Consider the following 22179-nt stretch of genomic DNA (forward strand, 5'->3'; position numbering starts at 1 on the left):
AAAAGTTACAGGAGATCACTGAACTAGTATCTTATATTAAAAAAGACTAAACATCTCTGCATTTCCTGTAGATTTTCAGGAAATAATAAATTACTTGTATTACTAAACTGGACATTGCACCTGTTAAATGCTGATTAAAATTAAAATTTGAAGGTACCTGGCTTCATGGCATAGAAAGAGGAAGCCTTGACTTCAACCCAACTGCCTGGGGTTCATTTAGTAGCACCTGCACTGGTGGAGCCAGGCAGGGAGGGAGAGAGAAAGGAGTGAAGGGTCATGACCTGTTCACTTCTGCCTTGAATGGGGTTGCATATGACTGAGGAGTACAAGGGGTGAGTAGATTTGTCTAGTGGAGACTATGGAAACTATCTACCATGCTTTGAGATTGGTGGTCAGTGTTGCTTTCTTGCATGTATCCCTTGTGAAACGAGGAACCAACTAGTGCTGACAACCTATTACACTCCCACCAGAACCATAGCTAGGTCATCTGGCACACTCTGCAGTTCTCAGAACTGGTGAGTCCTCCCCTCTCAAAGTTGGTTGAGGAGCAAAAAAATATATATCTTTATAGTTAAGGACAATATTTTCCAGCTTGTTAGTTTAGGTAATTACTGTACATCACAGATGGGTGTTCATGATTTTTTTTTTGAAGAGTTGGTTGCTGATGTAATATTAAATATCTATTGCTTGTAAATTAATTTATTTATTTATTATTTGCTGACATTTGTTGACTGGGAAAGTCTTACTGGGTCAGGAATCCATTATCAGTGGAGGCCTGGGGAGAAAAGCTCCATCCAAACATTATATGAGACATATATACAAGTTATGGAGCTTTTCACCCGGGCCTGCACTGAAAATGGGCCTTGCCCAGATGGACTATCACAATAAATAAAAACAAAAAACAAACAAATAATTAAATAATAAGATAACGGTGTCTGTGGTGCAAATGCTTCTTTTACTGAATTGTACATGCTGTATGTTCAGGAAGTGTTAGTTGCCGGAGAATAAAATCTGATTTGTAACACCTGCTTTTTTCCATTTTTCAGTATATTCTAACTGGTTTGCATATTGCGCAGGGTTCTTTACATCTGTGTCAAGATTACATCTCAGTCTTTAGCTGCATGTTTGTGATGTACTCAGCAGCTAAGTGATAATGGCTGAGTGTTTGCTGATACTTTGTTGTAGAAATAGTTTTTCAAATCTGGTATTAATTGACACAATTTTCTTTTCAATGAAAAGAAGGTCTGAGGGAGCCGAGTTTGATATAGATGAGAAAGCAAGGCAGCGTTCACTGTCACAGGAGGCTATAGGCCTTAAAAATAAGGACTTTTTTTGTCTATCCAGATAAGAGTGGTTCTTTATACCTTGCACTGTTTTGGTTATAAAATACTTGGGATCTCTCTAGTTTGAAGAATTGCTTAGAGCTATACATGTCAAGATGAACATTGTATGATGGGCTGAATGCAAGCAGAGTGAATGACTATTAGAATAGATGGAAATCTGGATGAGAACCCCCAATAAATGAGTGTGATAGAAGGATTTTTTTAACAATATCGATGAAATACTTATTTAAGGAAAAATGATTATCCGTGTAAGTTCCTAAATTCCAGATCATGGTCTTTCTTAAGGTAAATTCTGTTTTTGTAACATTGGTGAACTAACTTTATCAGAAGTGACTGTACTATGTGTCTGTGTTTTAGGGGGATACCATAGTTAGGCTGCCAGTTACTAGTATGGTCAAGGAATTTTTGGAGTAATATTTATTGTGAGGGGGAGTTTAAGGATGAGTCCTAGATTTCAGGCAACCACAAATTTAATTAGCCAAAATTTAGTAGCATGTACATATACTTCAGACAGATTACAAAGAGATGAGTGCCTAAGAGAAAATCTAAAGGGACACAGCAAATTAAATGCTGCTTTTTGGCGAGGGTGCCATGTATTTTGAGTGTATTGTGTTTTATATCCAGTTAGCAGTCGAGTGATCCACAAAGTGGTTGATGTTTAGTTGGGGTAGTTTATTTAGGATACCAGAGTGGAGACTGGTATCATAGGTAGTTATTAGTTATATGGTCTGGACCACTGACCTCAGAGTCAAACAGTATGCTGCTGAAGGCCGAGGGAATCAATCTTGGACTACAGGAAACATCTTGTTAACAACTCTTAGCCTCAGTCCCCTGCACTGACAGCATCTCTAATTCTTTGTCTAGGTCCGTGTAAGCAATGTGGATGGGAAGTCCTTTATTTAGGGTTTTGGGGACTAAACTAACAACGTTAAAAAGGCATAATCTACCGTCTGCATGATTGCTGAATCAGAAGTAACAGATTCAGTTGCAGCAATCACCAGTCACCTAATATACTTTTGAAGCTTGTATCCTGATTTAGCCTGCTGATATTGAAACACAGAATGTTGGCATTACTGTCATTTTGTAGGGTCAAAAAAGAACTGTGGATCTGTGTAGTATGTGCCAGGCACAGTTGTACAATCAGGAGGTCATCCTCTTTACAATGCCATTGTTGAGGAGGAAAACCTGTGAACGGTAGCTTTATTACTCTTTGGTTAAGGTTTTCATCTCACATGTCCATAGTTCACACAACTCTAATCACATTTACATGTTTTCCATATGTCTTTGTGGGTTTTCTCCAGACATTGCATTTTTATTCCACACCTTTCCAAATTATTTGTGTATGCTGCATGTAACCTTCCTGACGTGGACCATGGATGAAAAGGGTCTCTGAAGAACCACTTCATTTAAAGTAAAACAAATGACAGACTTGTCAAAGAGTGCAGATGTAGTTTTAGGCAAGCTAGAATAATCCAAAGTAACTTTTAAACAAAATGTGATTGTTGTACTACACAAAGTTTGAATATAATTTGCTCTGAAGAAGTGGCCCTGAATAAGTAATTATGATAATCTGTAGGCAAATAATTTACATGTTAAGTATAGTCAATAAAGGAAACCCATTATTAAAAACAAAAAGGTAGTCATCAAAAAGAGTTAAATAATTTGTAGCATTTATGAATTTTGGTGAAACAAACTAAAGTATCAGATTTGCAGTGTTCTACGTATCCATATCCATACTGAGACATGTTCATAAAGCATTACTTTATTTTTTTTTACAGGTAAAACTGGTGAACATTAGAAATGATGACATAACAGATGGCAACCCTAAGTTAACACTGGGGTTGATATGGACCATAATTTTGCACTTTCAGGTAAGGCTGTTTTACCTTGCTTATTAAGCATTACCATATTGCTTGACTAATTGGGCTAGTTAGTCAAATGAATTGTCAGTTTCTTTTTTATGTATTTCTTTCCTTTGTGTTTTAGACCAGTCATGTAGGTGTTATTTATTATTTACATACAGCTAATTTCATGCCTACTCTTTTGTGTGCATGTATTAGGTACACAGTTCATCATCTTTACATATATAGATGTTCATCGTGTTTCACTGTTGCAGTCCTAACCAATGGGTTATCCGGCTGGAATACCAAAGGTAAGTAAATATGACATTGGTTGTCATCGGTTGTAAAAGACGTCAAGACATCCAATACAAAAGGGGGCAACCGATATCACTTCCTCAGTCTTCCTTGCCACGGAGCCCAAAGCAGAAGCATTTCTTGCATGAGTGCCGGTCAGCAGTTTACCTTTTTTGTTTCCGACTACAGAGTTGAAGTGTACTACAGCTAAGTACCCCATTGGGGATCCTCTTTTCTTGCCTTAACGAATGTCAGAAAAGGTTAATAATTGTCTTATCACCTGTAGAAAGCAGATTCCCCGTAGAGATTTTCATTCTCATTGTATTATTTGTTTAGGCCTTGACCACGACGTTCCTAATTGTGATCTCTGTGCCTCCTTTAATCCACGTACTACTCGTCGTCGGGCTAAGCTTTTAGCTAAACATTTTGGAGTTTGGCCTAAGCTTGTCGGTATGGCATCCGCTGGTCTTCAGGCTTCGGATATACCCTTCCTCTGATCCTCGAATACTTTGCTGATTTGCTTCAGGGTGGTCTTTCTTTTTCCTCTATCAAGATCCATGCTTCTGCCATTTCTTATCGTTGTTCTTTTGAACAACCCATTTTCTCTCATCCCCTGATGAAAATGTTTCTCAGAGGTGCTTGCAACTTAAAACCTGCCCAGAAGGGCACCTACTCCAGCCTGGGTTCTTAATTTTGTTCTAGAGAAACTCACTCTTCCTCCTTTTGAGCCAGCTGCCACTGCAGATTTAACGTTTCTCTCTTGGAAGACTGCCTTCCTCTTGGCGATAACTTCAGCAAGGAGGGTTTCGGAGCTGTAAGCTTTGATGGCTGTGGAGAACCAACCCCTCCTTTCTGCCTAAGGTGGTTTCTAGCCTGACTCTTAATCAGTCCATACACCTTCCTACCTTCTTTCCTAATCCTTGAAATAGAGGTGAAAGGATCCTACATTCTCTTGATGTGCACAGACAGCTCAGGTTTTACCTGAACAGGACTAAAGACCTTCAGAAATCAGCACAGTTATTGGTCAGTTTTTCCCCTGGAGCCCAGGGCTAGGCTATTTCTAAGCAAACCATTTCTAAGTGGATTGCATATTCTATAACCTTTTGTTATTCCTTTCATGGCAATGTTCCTCCTCAAGGGGTTAGGACCCACTCAACTAGAGCAGCTTCTACTTCTGTAGCCTTTTTAAGAGGTGTCCCTACTAAAGACATTTTGGAGGCTGCCACATGGTCTTCTGTTCACATTTTCACAAAGCATTATAATTTGCCTTTGTTTTCTAGAGCCAGGGCAGGGTTTGCCACCGCTGTTCTGCAGGACATTATTTCCAATCCTTGATTCTGTTGGTTCCTCCTCCCATTTCTCTGGGCTTTGGTAATCAACCCATTGGTTAGGACTGCAACAGTGAAACACAATGAACATAGTACAGTTGTGTACACTTACCATAAATGTAGATGTTCGAGTGTATTCACTGTTGCAGTCTTGGTTTCCCTCCCTCCTTCCCCCTTTAGGTCCTCTCCTGTTCTCCATTCCTAAGGTACAGGCTAAATTTGGTGTTATTTGCCTAAGTGGCTTTTGGTTTAAGCCTTGTTTTCTGGGGGCTTCTGACTGTTATGGCAAGAAACACTGAGGATGTGATGTCGGCTGCCTCCTTTTGTATCGGACGTCTTGACGTCCTTTACAACCGACGACAGCCGATGTCATATTTACTTACCTTTGGTATTCTGGCCGATCGAGGGCTACTGGGAGCCGGATAACCCATTGGTTAGGACTGCAAGAGTGAATACACTCGAACATCTACATTTATGGTAAGTGTACACAACTGTACTTTCCTTTACTTTCCTAGTCTGTTGGTCATTTTTTTTTCTTTTTTCATTTGTTAAGGTTAATTCACTGTGCATATGTCCTGTTGTCAAGAGTGATCTGGAATCAATACCTTGTTAGGTTACTAACTTTACCAAATGTATTCTGTAAAAGTTCTCACCTCCTAACTAAATTCTTAGAAACATCTGCATTACCCTGACCCTTCTGTTTTTACTCATAAATTGCCATACTTACCTTAGTATTGAAGTCAATTTACATGCAGCTAAGTAGAATCAGTTGAGCTCATAACCTTCGATGAACAGTATCGCTGTCAATAGAAGATTCTTCCCTGATTTCTGTGCTCCCATTATCTCAGTTGCTGCTCTTCCCACACTTACAGTAACTGACTTAACCATGGTCTGTATATATTGTAACTGACTTAACCATGGTCTGTATATATTGTAACTGACTTAACCATGGTCTGTATATATTGTAACTGACTTAACCATGGTCTGTATATATTGTAACTGACTTAACCATGGTCTGTATATATTGTAACTGACTTAACCAGGGTCTGTATATATTGTAACTGACTTAGCAATGGTCTGTATATATTGTAACTGACTTAACCATGGTCTGTATATATTGTAACTGACTTAACCATGGTCTGTATATATTGTAACTGACTTAACCATGGTCTGTATATATTGTAACTGACTTAACCATGGTCTGTATATATTGTAACTGACTTAACCATGGTCTGTATATATTAGGTATCATGTATGTTGTATGCCTCAATGCATGTACATTTATAATAGCTTTCTTTAAGTAACTAATTCACTGCTATAGTCTACATTAACTTTCTCTATGACATTAATTCATTGGACTATGGGATTATGTTACCAAATCCGCTGTGATGTAAGTAAGATATTTTTACTCTAGAGTTTTCTACAAATGGGCTTCACCCAAGTAGACAACCCAATTTACAAAGCATACATGTATACATATGTACATACATACAGCCATACAAACATTCATTCATCCATATGTACATGCATACATATGTATATGCATGCAGTCATGCAAACATCCATTCATCCATATGTACGTAACTAAATATATGCATGCAGACAGGCATATGTAAATAAATAACTAATAGCATGAGAATGGGACAGTCTATTTCAGACTACACAGACCATGTAACAGCTGGTGATGGGTTCAAACAGTAAGTTTGTTAGTTGTTGATGGGAACCACTTCAATTTTGATGCTCAGTTCTAGAGATGTCATCTATTCAAACAGTCAAAGAAGGGTACAGAATGGTTCCATTAATCCCCTTTGAGTCATCCAAGCTTGTATTACAAAAGGCAGGAAAGAATATTCATATTGCATGAGTCTGGGTATTCATAAACACTGAATACATATTTTACTTGAGATTGTGACATCACAAAATAATGCAGCACCAAATCATAATTGTTTTTATGGAAGGTAGCTTGCCGTTTGTGACCTCCTTTTGGGGGCTTCAGTTTTCCACTTCCCCTTTCTCTAATGTTCTCATTCCAAGGTTGTTCTACCTTAGAGAAAGGATGACCATTGACAGGCAGTGTAAAGCCTATTTCGCTGTTTCTCTGGGAGGCTGTGACATTATACACCGAGTAATAAGATGTTAACGTACACATTTCACCAGCAGTAGTGACATGAGCAGCTGACAACTCAAACTGTTATGCTGTGCACCTGTGATCTGAGCCTGGGTGAACCAAACAACTGCACATAAGCTACAGGTAAGAAGCACCAGAGATAAGCATCCCAGTAAGAAGCTTTGTAGTGTTGTATTGGTCTGAACGTGTACATCTCATACAGTGGGATACAGAGAAACAGAAATGTCCAAATTCAGAGACATTGAGAAAATGAATGGAAGGTATTAATTTGCATAAACAGTCATACAGCTGAAGCATTCTGAAAGGAAAAATATCTTTAGAGCCTAAAGCCATGAGTAGGAAACTGAGCTAGGAAACAGTCCATAGCAAACCTCTCAACCTGTGAGCACTAAAATCAGAGCACTAATACTGACAAATCATTTGAAGTGGTCAAAAAGGGGAACGTTTATTGTTTTTCAGAAGTTGAAGATCTTCGGGTACTAACTCACATGTAGTTTGCAATACGGTATCATGGTAGACACTTGATTTAGTTAGTGATTAAAAAAAAAAAAAAAATACCTTTCCTGTAACTAGTGTAGTCCAGATTCAGATTTGCTGTATCCAGGACTGTATGTAAGCTCCTGAGCTCCCCAAGCTTTCTGTGTTGGAGGGAAGCCTTCTAGCTTATCAGTGGGAGTGGTAAGCACTAGGTAACCTGTCTACCATATAAGGAGTGGTTCTGGCCCAGAAATTGTAGTTATTCGCCGTTTGGGCAGTTTTTCCATCTCTCTCAACTTTCTGATTCAAAAGCCCACATTTGCACTTGTTTCCCCCCTTTCCTGTAACTAGTTTAGTCCAGATACAGATTCTTACTTTTAGCACTTGAATTTGCTTATTCGTGATCAGCACTTGTTCAGAACTTGTAAACACTAAATAACCTACTAATTACTACAGCAGTCAACCTTCCTCATTACCTAGAGGAAAACAGTTTTGGTACTTACTTTCCTCACTTGCTTAGAGAAAAACAGCTCTTGTACTCACTTTCCTCACTTATCTAGAGGAAAATAGTTTTTTTATTCATGCATGTCCAAGGGTCAGCTCCCAGTGTTCTCTCCTGTCTATCTGATGAATCTGGGCATCTTGGGGCAATGTAGAAATTGCCTCATGTTCACAGACAACCCTCTCCTCCTACCACCCAACACTACAACCTGTGAGAGATGTACTTATCTAGCCAAACTGGAGGTAAAGCTCTCTCCAATCAAGACTGAACTTGACAGTCAAGAGGAGAAGGTAAACACTTGCACCACACCACACTCATCACATAGTCTCACTAACTCTACACCACCAAAATCCACACATAGAAACACAAAAACATTCGTGGAGGCTCTCAATAATAATCTGCTCAAGCAACAGAGACCTCCAAAGCAGAAATGCAAGCAACCTCCACCCCCCCAACACAACCCAAATGACACGTAGCCCGCAGACTCAGTGTGTCACTCAACCACAGCCAATAAGGCAAAACAACGTACCCAACACACTAGTCATAGGCGACTCTATAGTCAAGCACACTGATGTCCCACTCACCAGGCTAAACAAGGAGAAGGTTATTATCAGCTGCCTGTCAGGTGCCAGGATCTGCCACATAACCCACACACTCAGGTCACTCCACAACAAGTACAAATATGACTCTGTCATTGTCCATGTTGGTTTGAATGACCTGAGACGTACTTCCCTGGACTACATGAAAAGAGACATGGAAGAGCTCTCCGATCTTGTAGCCCAGGCAGGTATGACCCTAGCCCTGAGTAGCATTCTGCCATCACCCAGAATGATGCCGCAGTACAAGGACAAAATGATTGACTTCAACAATTGGCTAAGCTTCTGGTGCCATTCTAAAGGGATCCAGTATCTGTTTGCCTGAGATTACATGGTCGACAGACCACGATGCTTTGCCAGAGATGGCCTGCACCTGTCACCCCTGGGATTCTGGATACTGGCTAAGGTTCTTGCCGCCCCTATAGTGCCTTTTTTAGGCAAGGTTCAAATGACAAATTCACCACTGTAACAGGAACAGGCAAACAAAAACTGAGGGTGATGCTACTCAATGTTAGAAGTCTAAATCTCAAAATGCACTCACTCGAGGCACTCTTTAAAATGGAGAACATTGATGTCTGTGCAGTGACTGAGACCTGGTTCAAGGCTCCAGAGAGCACCCCTGCACTACCAGGCTATAACTCATACCACAGCTTTCGGCCATGTAACCTGGACTGGAACACCAAAGGCGGAGGTGTGTCCATATTCATTAAGGATATCCACACCTCCAGGCTAGTTGGTCAGCATTATGCAGCCGAGGTTATCCAAGTGCAACTAACTCTGGGCAAAACTGCAATCCAAATTGCAGCTTGCTACAGATCACCCACCATGCCCCAGGATTTCCACTCCTCTTTTCTTGATGTACTGGAAAATATTAGGGTTTAACCAAACACCCTAATAATGGGCGATTTCAACTACCCCACCATTAACTGGGTAAACTACTCATGTACCAACTCCTTTGCTCAACGCTTTCTGGAATTCATAAACTCCAATGCCCTGGATCAACTTATCCACACCCCCACTAGGGGAAACAATATCCTAGATCTAGTCATTACCAATATGAGTGACCGGTGTTCCACACCTGAAGCCAACGCCTCATTGGTCCGATCCGACCATAAGCTAATTACCCTAGATATCCACATCCTGCCTCCACCCCCGCCATTAAGGAAACCATGGTAAAAAATTTCTCCAAACCCAACTTCATGCTTCTTAAGACAGAAATGGTGAACTTCATGACATCCATGCAGATGGACAATACAGTTACGACTACTGAATCCTACACAATTGCACTTTATAAGCACTTACATGAGTGCATAGATCGTGCTATCCCAAAAGAACCAAGATGCTATCCTCCAAAAAAGGAAGCCAATCTGATGGTCCCCTTCCATAAACAAACTGTACAACAGAAGGAAGAAACTCTTGCAAAAGAGAGTAAAATCCCACGAGTGGAGGAGCTCCCTGGTCAGCCTCAGTAAGAAGCTGCGATCCCTGATAAAATCCTCCAAAGCTAGTTACGAAAACAAAATCACCACTGTTTCTAAAGACAACCACAAAGCATTCTATAGCTATGTCAAGAATCTCAATGGCAACACTCAGATCTGCTCTGAGTTACAGCACAATGGCTCTAAATATACAGACCCAACTGATATTGCCAATACAAAAAACAACCAGCAAAAGTCCAAAGGTAGAAAATACCAAAAAACAACACAAATTCTCCACCAAACAAATTTAATGTGGCCACATTAAATTCATTTGGTGGAGAATTTGTGTTGTTTTTTGATATTGCTAACACCCTGGCAGATAGGTTCAGTGCTGACTTTACCCCCCTCTCACCCCCTAAAGAGCCCATCTCCATACCGGAAGAATGCAAAGTTCCTGTAATCATGGCTGCACAGGTAAAAACCACACTCTCCAAAGCCAAGAACACAGCATCCATGGAAACAGACAATATCCCAGGCTGCGTTCTACACGAACTACAGAATGAACTGGCACCTCACCTAATTACCATGTTCAATCACAGCCTCACCTCAGGCTTTGTGCCTGCTGAATGGTGCATAGCAATGGTTATCCCACTCCACAAGGGGGGAGCCACCACGGACCCCGGGAACTACTGCCCCATTAGCCTGACGAGCCTGGTCTGCAAGGCCATGCAACGTATCATCATGGAACTTATAAACAAAGACATTGGTAATCTCCAAACTCTGGATCCCACCGAGTTCGGGTTTGTAAAAGGCAGATCATATCTCCTAAACCTGATAGACTTCTTTGAAGCAGTCACCAAAGCCATAGACAAGGGTAAGGTGGTTCACACAGCCTATCTAGATCTTGCCAAGGCTTTTGACACCATCCCCCACTCTGAAATTATAGATAAACTCACTAAACTAGGTGTAAATCCCTATGTCACAAGATGGGTTGCCAACTGCTCACTGACAGAACCCACACTGTGAAAGTGGCAGACTCCAAATCTGACTTCAAACCAGTGACAAGTGGAGTACCACAGGGTTCAGTCATGGGTCCTCTCCTGTTTGGTATGTACTTCTCTGAAGTACAGGCTAACACAGATGGTCTTTGGCTAATGAAGTTCACAGATGACTGCAAAGTAGGAGCCATAATCGAAACTCCTAATGATGTGGACATCCTACAAAAGGGCCTCACTGAGACAGATGCCTGGTGTCAAAGCCATGGCCTCAAGCTCAATGCCAAAAAGTGCATTGTCATCCCCTTTGGTAAAAACTCTGTACCCATGAACTACAACATAGGCAGTAGTATACTTAACACCGAAAGTGTGATAAAGAGACCTTGGGACACAGGTGGACAGTAGTCTCTCCTTTGATAATCACATTGCCACAGTAGTCAGGAAATCCTTCTATGAGGCACACCTCATCACAAAAGGTTTCTCATCCAGAAAAAAAGAGGTCATTGTTCCCCTCTACTTATCACTCATTAGACCCATTATAGAGTACAACGCCCCTTTTGGTATGTACCTCACAAGACATCTACAACAACTGGAAAGGCCTCAGAAATACCTCACAAAGAGGATTACTGGCCTCAAACAGATGCCCTACGCAGACCATCTTAAAAAATTCCAGCTTTACTCCGTCGCATATCGCCTACTCAGAGGTGATTTCTGCCTAACATACAAAGCTATGTCAAACCCAGAGCTGCTGGACATGCTCCACTTAAAGAAATCCCAATCCCTCCGAGCTACACGCTCTAGGGACCTAAACCTTGTCACCACAATAAACAGAACATGCTGGAGGGATAGATTCCTGTCCCAGAGACTTCCCATACTCTGGAATAAACTACCTATCTATATCAAACAAAGCTCCTCATTAGCACTCTTCAAGAAAAATTTTGATGATTGGTTGGGAAATAGGAAATTCACCCCGGGGATCACCTCTGTGGCTCTGCTCGACAGTGGCACAGGAAAATAATTTTCTTGGGTGGCAAAAGCCAGGGTACCTTTTTGGCTGGGCTTGTATAGGCCCCAGGGCCGATAGCCTAGTACCTACCTGTGAACCTATGAACCTATAATAATATATAGTCTTAAGAGGGTATAACTGAAAGAAGAAAATCACTAAATCTTGAAGGAAAGCTAAATAAGAGAGTAGAAGTGATAATTCTCTGTGGGAATCATAGCAGTTAATAAGAATAGCCAGTGGGAACAGGTGAAAGTCTTCTGAAAAAACACAGTCTGTGGAGTAGACTTCAAGCAGAGGTGGTGACAGCTGAAACAGCTATTCCTTAAGGATAGCAAGTAGTGATGGACCTACAAATGTAACAGAAAAAGGAAAGACATGAGCCTGAACAGATTTTCTAGATTTAGGTATTATTTAAGAGTATTACATGGTAGGAGCATAAATCTAGGGGGTGTTTATATGCTATAAAGCAGGAAAATGCAACAGATAGGTTGTTTAGGAAATTGTTTTTATACTGAGCAATGCATGTTGTTCCTTAAAAAGCAAATGCTAAAATGAAATTTCACTGAGCTCTTCCATTTAATCCTTCCTGTACTACACTGTATGTTCAGATGTGAATCACAGTGTACTTGGCCTGGGTCATACTATTTCCTTTAAAATGCATTTTAAAAACTTACATAGTTAAAAACTTACATAGGTCACCCATGATGTCTAAGTGTTGCTTGGTGGTGTGTTTGTCTGCAAGACATGTGCATGGCTGACATTATGATGTCATTCCATGTGCATAGCTGATATCATGATGTCATTCTTTGCACACTTTGTGCAAAGCTGGTAGTGTGTGTGAGGAAGGAGAAATATTCCAGAAGACCGCCTTTAAAAAAAAAAAAAAAAAAAAAAAAGAGGTGAACAACTAGAAATGCTGTTTTGTGTGTGGATTTTACAGGTGTATTTGCTATTAGATATCTGTAATCATTTGCTCTGAAGAAAAATGGTATGGGAAAAATCTTCATTTTTAAACATGTCAAATCACTCTGCACACAATGGAAATCCACTATACAGTTGTTCAACATATAAAAAAATCTAGTGTCACAATTTATTTGCTACTGATTGCTCTTTTACTTTGTTTAAAACTGGACAGTCAGCATTACAGTAAATTGACCATTTATTTCAGCTAAAAACTCAACAACAGCTACATGCTTTGTTTACTTTCATTGGAAATGTGTAACTAATTTGCAGATCTGCATGACCATGTGTGTGTGTGTGTGTGTGTGTGTGTGTGTGTGTGTGTGTGTTTCTCTCTTCTTCATGTCCTCCACCCAATCAGCCTGATTAAAAAGTGAATCCAATTAGGAAGTAATCCAGCAGTGCATGTGAGCATGGCATATTTACTGCAGCATTTTTAAATCAGTTTTTATTAAAAATTCCTGACATGATTTTAACATTACATAAAACAAACAACAAACTCTGTGGTGGACAAGTGCATACGTGCTTTCACAACATTAATGACTTATAGCGATCTATTGAACTTGGTCTTTAAAAGCAGGTCTGCATAGGTACCCATTCTGTGCTTCATCTGCTCTTGGCAGTAAAGTACCTTCAGGGTTGCTCTAGTCTCCATGTATGTTGCTTTAAAGTAGCCTCCAGATACAGATAGAACTGAGAAATTTTAATGGTGAATGACATTAGTTTTGAGAGGGATATGGGACCATTACTAAGCGCTGTGGTAAAGCCCTCATATCGACAACTTCTAAATCAAAGATAAACACTGTGCCACATTGTTAAAATGTAGAATGGATGTTTTGAGCCTAAATCATTAGTAGCTTGTTTGAAGTTATCAGTGACAGTAAGAAGTGCAGTTAAGTGTTCATGTTTTCCTGCACCTCACGTCTGTCCACCTGAGTCACTTCTTAGTGCTGACTGGATGAGAAGAATCAGATGGTTATCTGATACAGCTCTGGCTCAGATCTCCTCTACCCACTTTCCTTAGTAAATAAAAGTTTAATTCATACATTGAGTGAATTAATGTAAGAACTGTTAACATTATGGAAAACTAAAAGTATATAAGTTAAAAATAGATTTTCTCTAGTAGAATGATTTCAGACATTATTTCTAAGCAAAGTAAGCTACATTTGTGTTCTGTGAGAAATATTTCAGGTGTCATATTAAAACTGCGTATTGCAGGTCTAGGTAAAAAAACAAAGCACTGCTTTGTATGTTAATAAACAAAAGAGTACTATGGACGACTGCCTACACAGGAAAAGAGTTAAATCTATGTAGACAATCTACCATTGTGTTTTGACATTGCTTTTAGTATAAATTCTGTAACAAATGGAGTATTGTTATATAAAAATTACTAAGTGCTTTAACATGAAATCATGGTTAATGTATTTAAAATGTAACCATTAGAGTTGCCATTCAAGTGTCAAAAATAGATTATTGGATTATTTTTCAATTCAGAGTATATAAATTATATGATTGGACAGTAATCCAAAAAGCAATTCCAACTATGAGAAAGTACTGTTTTTTTAATTAGCACAACCACAGGGAGGACATGCAGATTCCATACAGAAAGCACCCCAGCTGAGTAAATTTATTGCCAGAACATGATTTTATGTGTCAGTGAATTTACTTTGAAACAAATAGCATTCTGGACATTTACAACCTTCTCAGCATTACTGTGAAATTTCTCAGGTAACAAAACTTATCTGATGACATCCTTGACTAGGTTTCCAGTATAGTCGGTATTGTGAGAGAACATTCCATTTTTATACTCATCGTATCATTTCTTTTCTTTTATTTCCTTGTCTTCCCTTCTTCCGGAGTTCAGACACCTTCCCTCATTCTTATGTTTGCCATAACTAATTTTTTTGTTGTTGTTGGAACCCCTAATTTTGTGCCTCTCAGCTGTTATATGCCACTTTAAAGCTGATTGTTATATTCATTTTTTTTTAGTTTTCAAATTTATTTAAATAGTAAGCAACTAACGAATATGATTGTCTACACAAGGTTGTTCTGTATGATCATTGCACATTTTGTCAGCTCCTGCTTTGTTAGTTATGTCGCTGTTTTTACTTGTGTAGTATTAAAAGACTGGGATGAGAGGCATGTAGGGGAGAAGAGGTTGCTATGACTTTATCAATGTCTTGCCTCCTTCTGTAAGTATTGATCAGTATATTTACACATCGGTTAAAGTATGGTTCATTTATAAATAAGTGGTACATATTCTGCATGTTTATTTTATTTTTTGTTGTGCTGCAATTGTCTGCTTTACTGTGCCTATTAAATTAAATCTTATTGCTGTTTTTACTGTTTGCAAAGCTTTTTTGTTAGTGTCACTGTTTGGTTACATATCTACTGGTATTTTTCACCGTTTTAAGCTATCTGTTCTGTTTGTTCTGGTTTTCCCACCAAGCAGTGTTTAAATAACTGATCTGTTAGCTGTTTAAAACATTTTTAGAGCCTCCTTGCTGATTTTCGACCGTTTTAAACATTTTTAGTGCCTCACTGATATTTTTCTGTTGTTTTTAACATTCTCTTGTGTTTCCTGCTGAAACTAGGGTAGCTAATAGCTGTAGCATAGTCCAGTTTCAGGCTTGCTGCTTCTGGAACTGTTGGTAGTGGTTTGTTTGTTCTGAGCACATTTTCCAGGCCGTCTTGGATTGGAAGGGGCCTATCTGCACTTTTGTGAGAGAATTGTGCTGATTGGGCCCTGTCTGGTAAATTGAGACTGTTCTAGGGCTTGGAATAAGCATCCTTACTGGTCCTTTTGAATCTTTTTAAAGTTTTTTTCAAGATTTTAGCTTCTGGTATTTAGGCCCTGCATTTGAACAGGGTTCTGCTTGTTGGAGTTGTGCGCCAAAGCCAGAGAGTTAAATTCAACAAATTTTCCCTAAAACCCAGGCAGAAATATTCATCCATTGAGATCCTCCATGATGGATTCTGAATAGCCACACGTAGTGACAACAGTCTTCAACCTAGCATTATGGACAGTTGGACAACCCTTGTTTCTCCTGCCAACCTTGTTGACTTGGGTCTCTTGAGGCAGTGTAGCAATTTCCTCAAGTACACAGACAGCGCTGTACTAGTAACACACAACAGTACAGACTGTTTGAGATATATTTACACCAAGAATCTAGAATACATGCTCTCTCTCAAAGCAGTAATACTGAGAAGGTTGTCAACTCACCCACCACTACATATGCTTATAGTGCCACTACTCATACACATACCACTACTCATACACGTAGTACGCATCAAACATGTATCCACATATGTGGAAGTTCTCTCAAAGAACTTACTGAAACACCAGAGAGCTCCAAAACACAAAACTGCTACAACTAACATAGTCCCCACAGCACCCATGACACATAGCAACACCAGTGTCTCACCCATCAAGCCAGTAAGGCGTAACACTCAAAAAACACATTTTCTTGTCATTGGAGACTCAGTAGTGAGACAAATGAATGTCCCACTCACCAGGTTGGACAAGCAGAAAGTTATGGTGAGCTGCTTGCGTGGTGCCAGGATTCATCAGATCACACATCCACTCAGGTCTCTCAGCAACAAGTACCATTATGACTCTGTCATAGTTCATGTTGATGTAAATGACCTGAGATGTACCTCACTGGACTGTATGAAGAGAGACATGGTAGAGCTCTCTGAGTATGTTTCCCAGGCTGGTATGTCTCTAGCTTTAAGCAGCATACTACCGTCACCTAAAATGGTGCCACATTCTAAACAAAAAATTATTGATTTCAATAATTGGCTCAGTTTTTGATGTCATTCAAAGGGGATCCAGTTTCTGTCAACCTGAGATGACATGGTCAACAAACGTCACTGCTTTGCCAGAGACAGTTTGCACCTGGCACCTCTAGGCTTTTGGCTGTTGGCAAAGGCTCTTGTCTCCCCCATAGTGCCTTTTTAGGCAAGGTCTCGAAAACAACATTACAGATGTGAAATTAACCAGTCAGAACAAGATAAGGGTCATGCTTGTAAATGCTAGGAGCTTCTGCCAAAACTGCAGTCCCTGGATGCACTTCTATCACTACAAGATGTAGATGTCTGCGCAGTCACAGAAACCTAGTTCAAGGCCTCAGAGAGTACCCTGGCCTTTCAAGGCTACAATGCCTTCCACACCTTTAGACTGCAAAATGAAGGTGTGAAAACCAAAGGAGGTAGTGTTTCAATCTATATTAGAGATAAATTCACCTCCCATCTACTTAGACTGGGCAACTCAATGTAGTTACTCCAGTCCAGTTTACGGTGGGTAAGACCCCCCCCCCACCATTCAAGTCATAGCCAGTTATAGATCTCCCTCCATGGGTCACAACATCCATGAAGCCTGATTAACCAAACTGGAGACAATCCAAATTTTACCAAACACACTGGTTATGGGGTATTTCAATTATCCCACCATCCTCTGGGAAACCTAGGCTAGCTCTAACTCAGTAGTGCAAACGTTCCTTAACTTTGTTAATTCAAATGCCCTGGAACAAACTGTCCATACCCTGACAAGGGGAACAAACATTCTGGATCTGGCCTCACCAATATGTCAAACAGATGCACTGCCACAACTGTCAGACTCTCATTAGTTAAAACTGACCACACATCAGTCACCTCTGAGGTGGCATTAACACCAAATCTCACAAAGGGTGACATCAGACTAAAAAGTTCACCAAGGCAAACTACACCCTCCTAAGTGAAAGTGTAAATGCATTCCAAACTCCACCCCAAGCTGAAAGTGGTAACTATGCCAAAGCTTACACTGAAGCCCTGTACAATCACTTGTGTAACTGTATAAACTCAGCCGTTCCAGAAAGAATCAAAGCCAGAGCCCGAAATAAGAACAAGCTATCATGGTGGACATCCAGGATCAACAAACAATAAATTCAAAAAGTTGATGTCCAGGAAAACAAAGGCAAGGCCCCAACATTGGAAAAGCACCCTTTTCAGCCTCAACAGGCAAGTAAGACAGCTTGTCAAATCCTCCAAGGACTCCTTTGAGAGAAACTTGGTAAGTATACCCAAGTAGAACCAGAGGGCCTTTTACAGTTATGTATGTAACCTAAAGGGTAGAACTCAAGCATGTGCAGAACTAGTGGCCAACTGTATCACTCATACTGACCCCACAGAGTTAGCAAGCCTGCTAGCAGATAGGCTTGGTGAAATTTTCACTCCCTTATTCCCTAACTTACAACAGACCTTCCCCCAAAACTGCCTCGCACCCTACATATCTGAAGAGACAGTCCTCAAAGCCTTGTCCAAGGCAAAAAGCACAGCCTCTATGGGACCAGGTGACATCCCAGGCTGTCTTCTAAACAGGTTAAAACATGAACTAGCTTCACCACTAAGTACCTTTTTCAATCCTAGCATAACCACAGGCATTGATCCTGCAGAATGGAGAAAAGCAACAGTTATTCCCCTCCACAAAGGTGGCCCAGCAACAGACCTGGGGAATTACAGACCCATAAGCCTGACTGGCCTCTTCTGTAAGGCCGTGCAACATATCATTGTGGACCTCATAAATAAAGACATAGGTGACCTCCAAACCCTGAATTCTACCCACTTTGGCTTTGTGAAGGGCTGATCCTGCCTGTTAAATCTGGTGGATTTCTTTAAAAATGTGATCAAGGCCCTTGACGAGGGCAGATCTGTGCACACAGCATACCTTGTTCTGATAAAGGCTTTCGACACAATCCCACATTCAGGCATTACCGATAAACTTAGCAAACACAAAGTGAGTGACTCCACCTTTTACCAGTGGGGTGCCATAGGGGTCAATGTTGGGCCCCCTACTGTTTGGTGTATACTTCATACAAGTTCAGGTCAAAACTAAGGGGTTGTGGCTGACCAAGTTTGCAGACGACTGCAAATTAGGTGCAACCACTGAATCCCTAAATGATGTCAGTATACTCCAAGAGGGGCTCACGCAGACCAGTGACTGGTATATTAGTCATGGTCTCAAACTAAATGCAAAGAAATGCATCATCATTCCCTTCGGCACAAATAATGTCCCCTCACACTATCAAATCAGCAACAGTACCCTAAGTACCTATGAAGTAGTAAGGGACCTGGGCTCACAAGTTGACTATGACCTTAACCTCGACCACCATGTGTCTACTGTAGTAAGGAAAGCTTTCTAATATAGCACACTTGATCAGTAAAGGCATCACCTTGAGAGCAAAAGAAGGTATAAGGCTCCTATACTTGACCCTTATCCAGCCCATAATTGAGTATAATGCCAGGTTTCGCATGTACCGTACTAAGCACCTGCAGCAATTAGACAGACGTCAGAGGTTTATAACAAAGAAGATCAAGGGACTCCAGCATGTGCCTTACACAGACCAACTAAAGTCCCTGTAACTATACTCCATATTGTATAGACTTCTTAGGGGAGACTTATGCCTGACCTACAGAGCAATCCAAGACCCAAACCGAATGAATGTGCTGCATATCTGTAAATTAACTGGGACTAGAGCTATCCATTCCAGGGAACTAAATATGGCCTGCAACTTAAATAGGGTATGCTGGAGGGACAGATTTATCTCCCAGTGACTGCCACGTCTTTGGAACAGGCTACCAATTCATGTGAAACAGAGCACCTCTATGACACTGTTCAAGAGAACCTGGATGAGTGGATGGGGCACCACAGTCCTCTTGGATAAGGGCAGTCATCACTAAATGCAGTCTTGGGTATTGACTAGCATTTCTGTGGTATTACACTGGGATGAAACAGCAAGGGTTGTAGTGACCCGAGGGTCGATAGCCTGGTAATCTCCTATGATCTTATGATATTGATAAATTTAACAAGTACTGACACAGAGGTCATATAAATTATCTATCTACAGTATAGTTACACATAATGTAGGATTATAGGAGAAAGTAGATTACTAAAGAAAATAATGAAATAATTAAGATCGAAGAGAGAGAATTAGTGACATTAGATGAGGTGATATGGGATATTGTGCTAGTGAGGAAGCGGATTAGTGATATTAGATGAGGTCATGTGGGGTATTGTGCTAGTGAGGAAGCAGATTAGTGATATTAGATGAGGTGATATGGGATATTGTGCTAGTGAGGAAGCGGATTAGTGATATTAGATGAGGTCATGTGGGATATTGTGCAAGTGAGGAAGCTGATTAGTGATATTAGATGAGGTGATACGGGATATTGTGCTAGTGAGGAAGCGGATTAGTGATATTAGATGAGGTCATGTGGGATATTGTGCAAGTGAGGAAGCTGATTAGTGATATTAGATGAGGTGATATGGGATATTGTGCTAGTGAGGAAGTGGATTAGTGATATTAGATGAGGTGATATGGGATATTGTGCTAGTGAGGAAGCGGATTAGTGATATTAGATGAGGTCATGTGGGATATTGTGCTAGTGAGGAAGCGGATTTGTGATATTAGATGAGGTGATATGGGATATTGTGCTAGTGAGGAAGCGGATTAGTGATATTAGATGAGGTCATGTGGGATATTGTGCTAGTGATGAAGCAGATTTGTGATATTAGATGAGGTGATATGGGATATTGTGCTAGTGAGGAAGTGTGGGATAAGACTGTAGGAGCTAGAGTTAGATGAAGTATAAAGGTAAAAGTACTGTGGTAGTATACATGTTGAAGAAAAACTGTCATAAAAAGAAAAGCTTTTATGATCACAAGTAATTTAAAATGCTTAAGTTATTCAAGAAAGTACATGACAATGAACAGCTGTGTTTGTTAGATGCGATTTCAGATGGTTTTTGAAGGAGTGGAGGTTATCAATTTGTCTTAGAGTCAAACTGTTAATCTTAAGCATTTTTGTTTTACTTACAGATTGTGGATTATTAAGTGTTCTTGCCATGTAACCCCAGGGCTGAATCTGAAGTAGAACCATATATTTTTTAAACAAGAAAAATCTTTATTGATATAGGCAATCATGCATTTGTATAAATGAAAACAAACCATATTTGTATATTTTTAGTTGCAAACATTATACATCACATATAATTTTGTATACACACATTGTCAGTCAAACATTACATCACATCAATTCTTACCTTCCCTTAAACCTCATTCCCCCTCCAAAGCATTATTCTGCCTGTATTGTTCCCACAATTCCCATTTTTTCTATTTAAACTGGTCCTACCATTATCTAAAGATCCCACCTTCCATCTCTGTTATCTCTCTTAGTATATTCACTACTTCTAGTATGGTTGGTTTAGACTTTGATGACCTAAAACTGTATTGATCATTGCTCTGTTTCATAAACAAATTAAAATAAATAAATAAACCAATAATTGAGCATACACAGCAATAAAAATGTTTGATGTTCATCACAAAATGAGAAAGGTATGAATCTGTAATGTGTAATAAGGTCATGTGTATATTTGTTTTCATTTTACTTATGTTCCCTTAGTTCTGGAAGTGTTTTTGGTCTTCTGCTTTAAGTTTCCAGTATCTTGACACCTCCTATATCCACATCTCTCATTCAGCAGGGGGTGCCTCTACTGGCACTGGTGGAACATAAAGTGCTAGCCCACACTGAGTGATTGATTCCACCTGGGATTTGCTTGTCACACTAAGTCACCTAGCAGCTTTCATGCAGCATCATTGACAGTCCACATTACATCATGCTCTCTTCCATATGAGGTCATAAGCTTCATGAAGTTCTCTGTATCCCGCATTGCTTTAAATCTGTAGACTCTCATTCTCTAGGTCTTTGCTTGGAGTCGATATCACAAAGGGAGTTTGCGTACTCTTATTCTTGTTTAGGAACATTGGTCATTGTTCGTACCATGTAACCAGCAGACACTGAAAATAGGAACAGAGATACTTATAAAGCAGGAACATTCAGATAAAAATCTGGGCATCTAATTACATAAAATGTGAATACCAAATAGCACTTAACTCTTCCTGCTTGCATTAAGAATGTGAGACGCTACTCAGAAACACGTTTGAAAAACGAGAGTGACAAAAATATGATGGAAGAATATAAGCTCACTATTAAAGGGCCAGTGTAAAATCTATAGACTTTAATGATCTGTATTGCAAAATTCTACCACACAAAAGTCATTTATTTTTGCTTCAGAAAAGGGGAGCTATATATAGTTCCAAAATAATTGTTGTTTGTTGATGATGTGTTTCTTACTTTGCGTAACTCTAAAGCTGTATTAGATGAAGTAAACTTATTAAGAGGAAACTTTCAAAAGATCTCAGGTCTCCACTTTAATAAATCAAAATCAAAATTCTTGTTGTTAAACAAAAAAGAG

At 39.9% G+C, this 22179-nt stretch overlaps 1 protein-coding gene across 3 annotated transcripts in view; it reads left to right on the forward strand.

Moving 5' to 3' along the window:
- DST (dystonin) overlaps positions 1–22179 on the forward strand; it is a 4096730-nt gene that overhangs the window by 1769837 nt on the left and 2304714 nt on the right. For all 3 annotated transcript variants that reach the window (XM_044063350.1, XM_044063347.1, XM_044063348.1), the window contains one exon: positions 3122–3214. In XM_044063350.1, coding sequence (XP_043919285.1) covers positions 3122–3214 — 93 coding nt within the window. The remainder of the gene's footprint in view (positions 1–3121; positions 3215–22179) is intronic.

Source organism: Protopterus annectens, chromosome 2.part1 (assembly GCF_019279795.1).
Source record: "Protopterus annectens isolate FY-2018-M chromosome 2.part1, PAN1.0, whole genome shotgun sequence".
Lineage (NCBI taxonomy): Eukaryota > Metazoa > Chordata > Ceratodontiformes > Protopteridae > Protopterus > Protopterus annectens.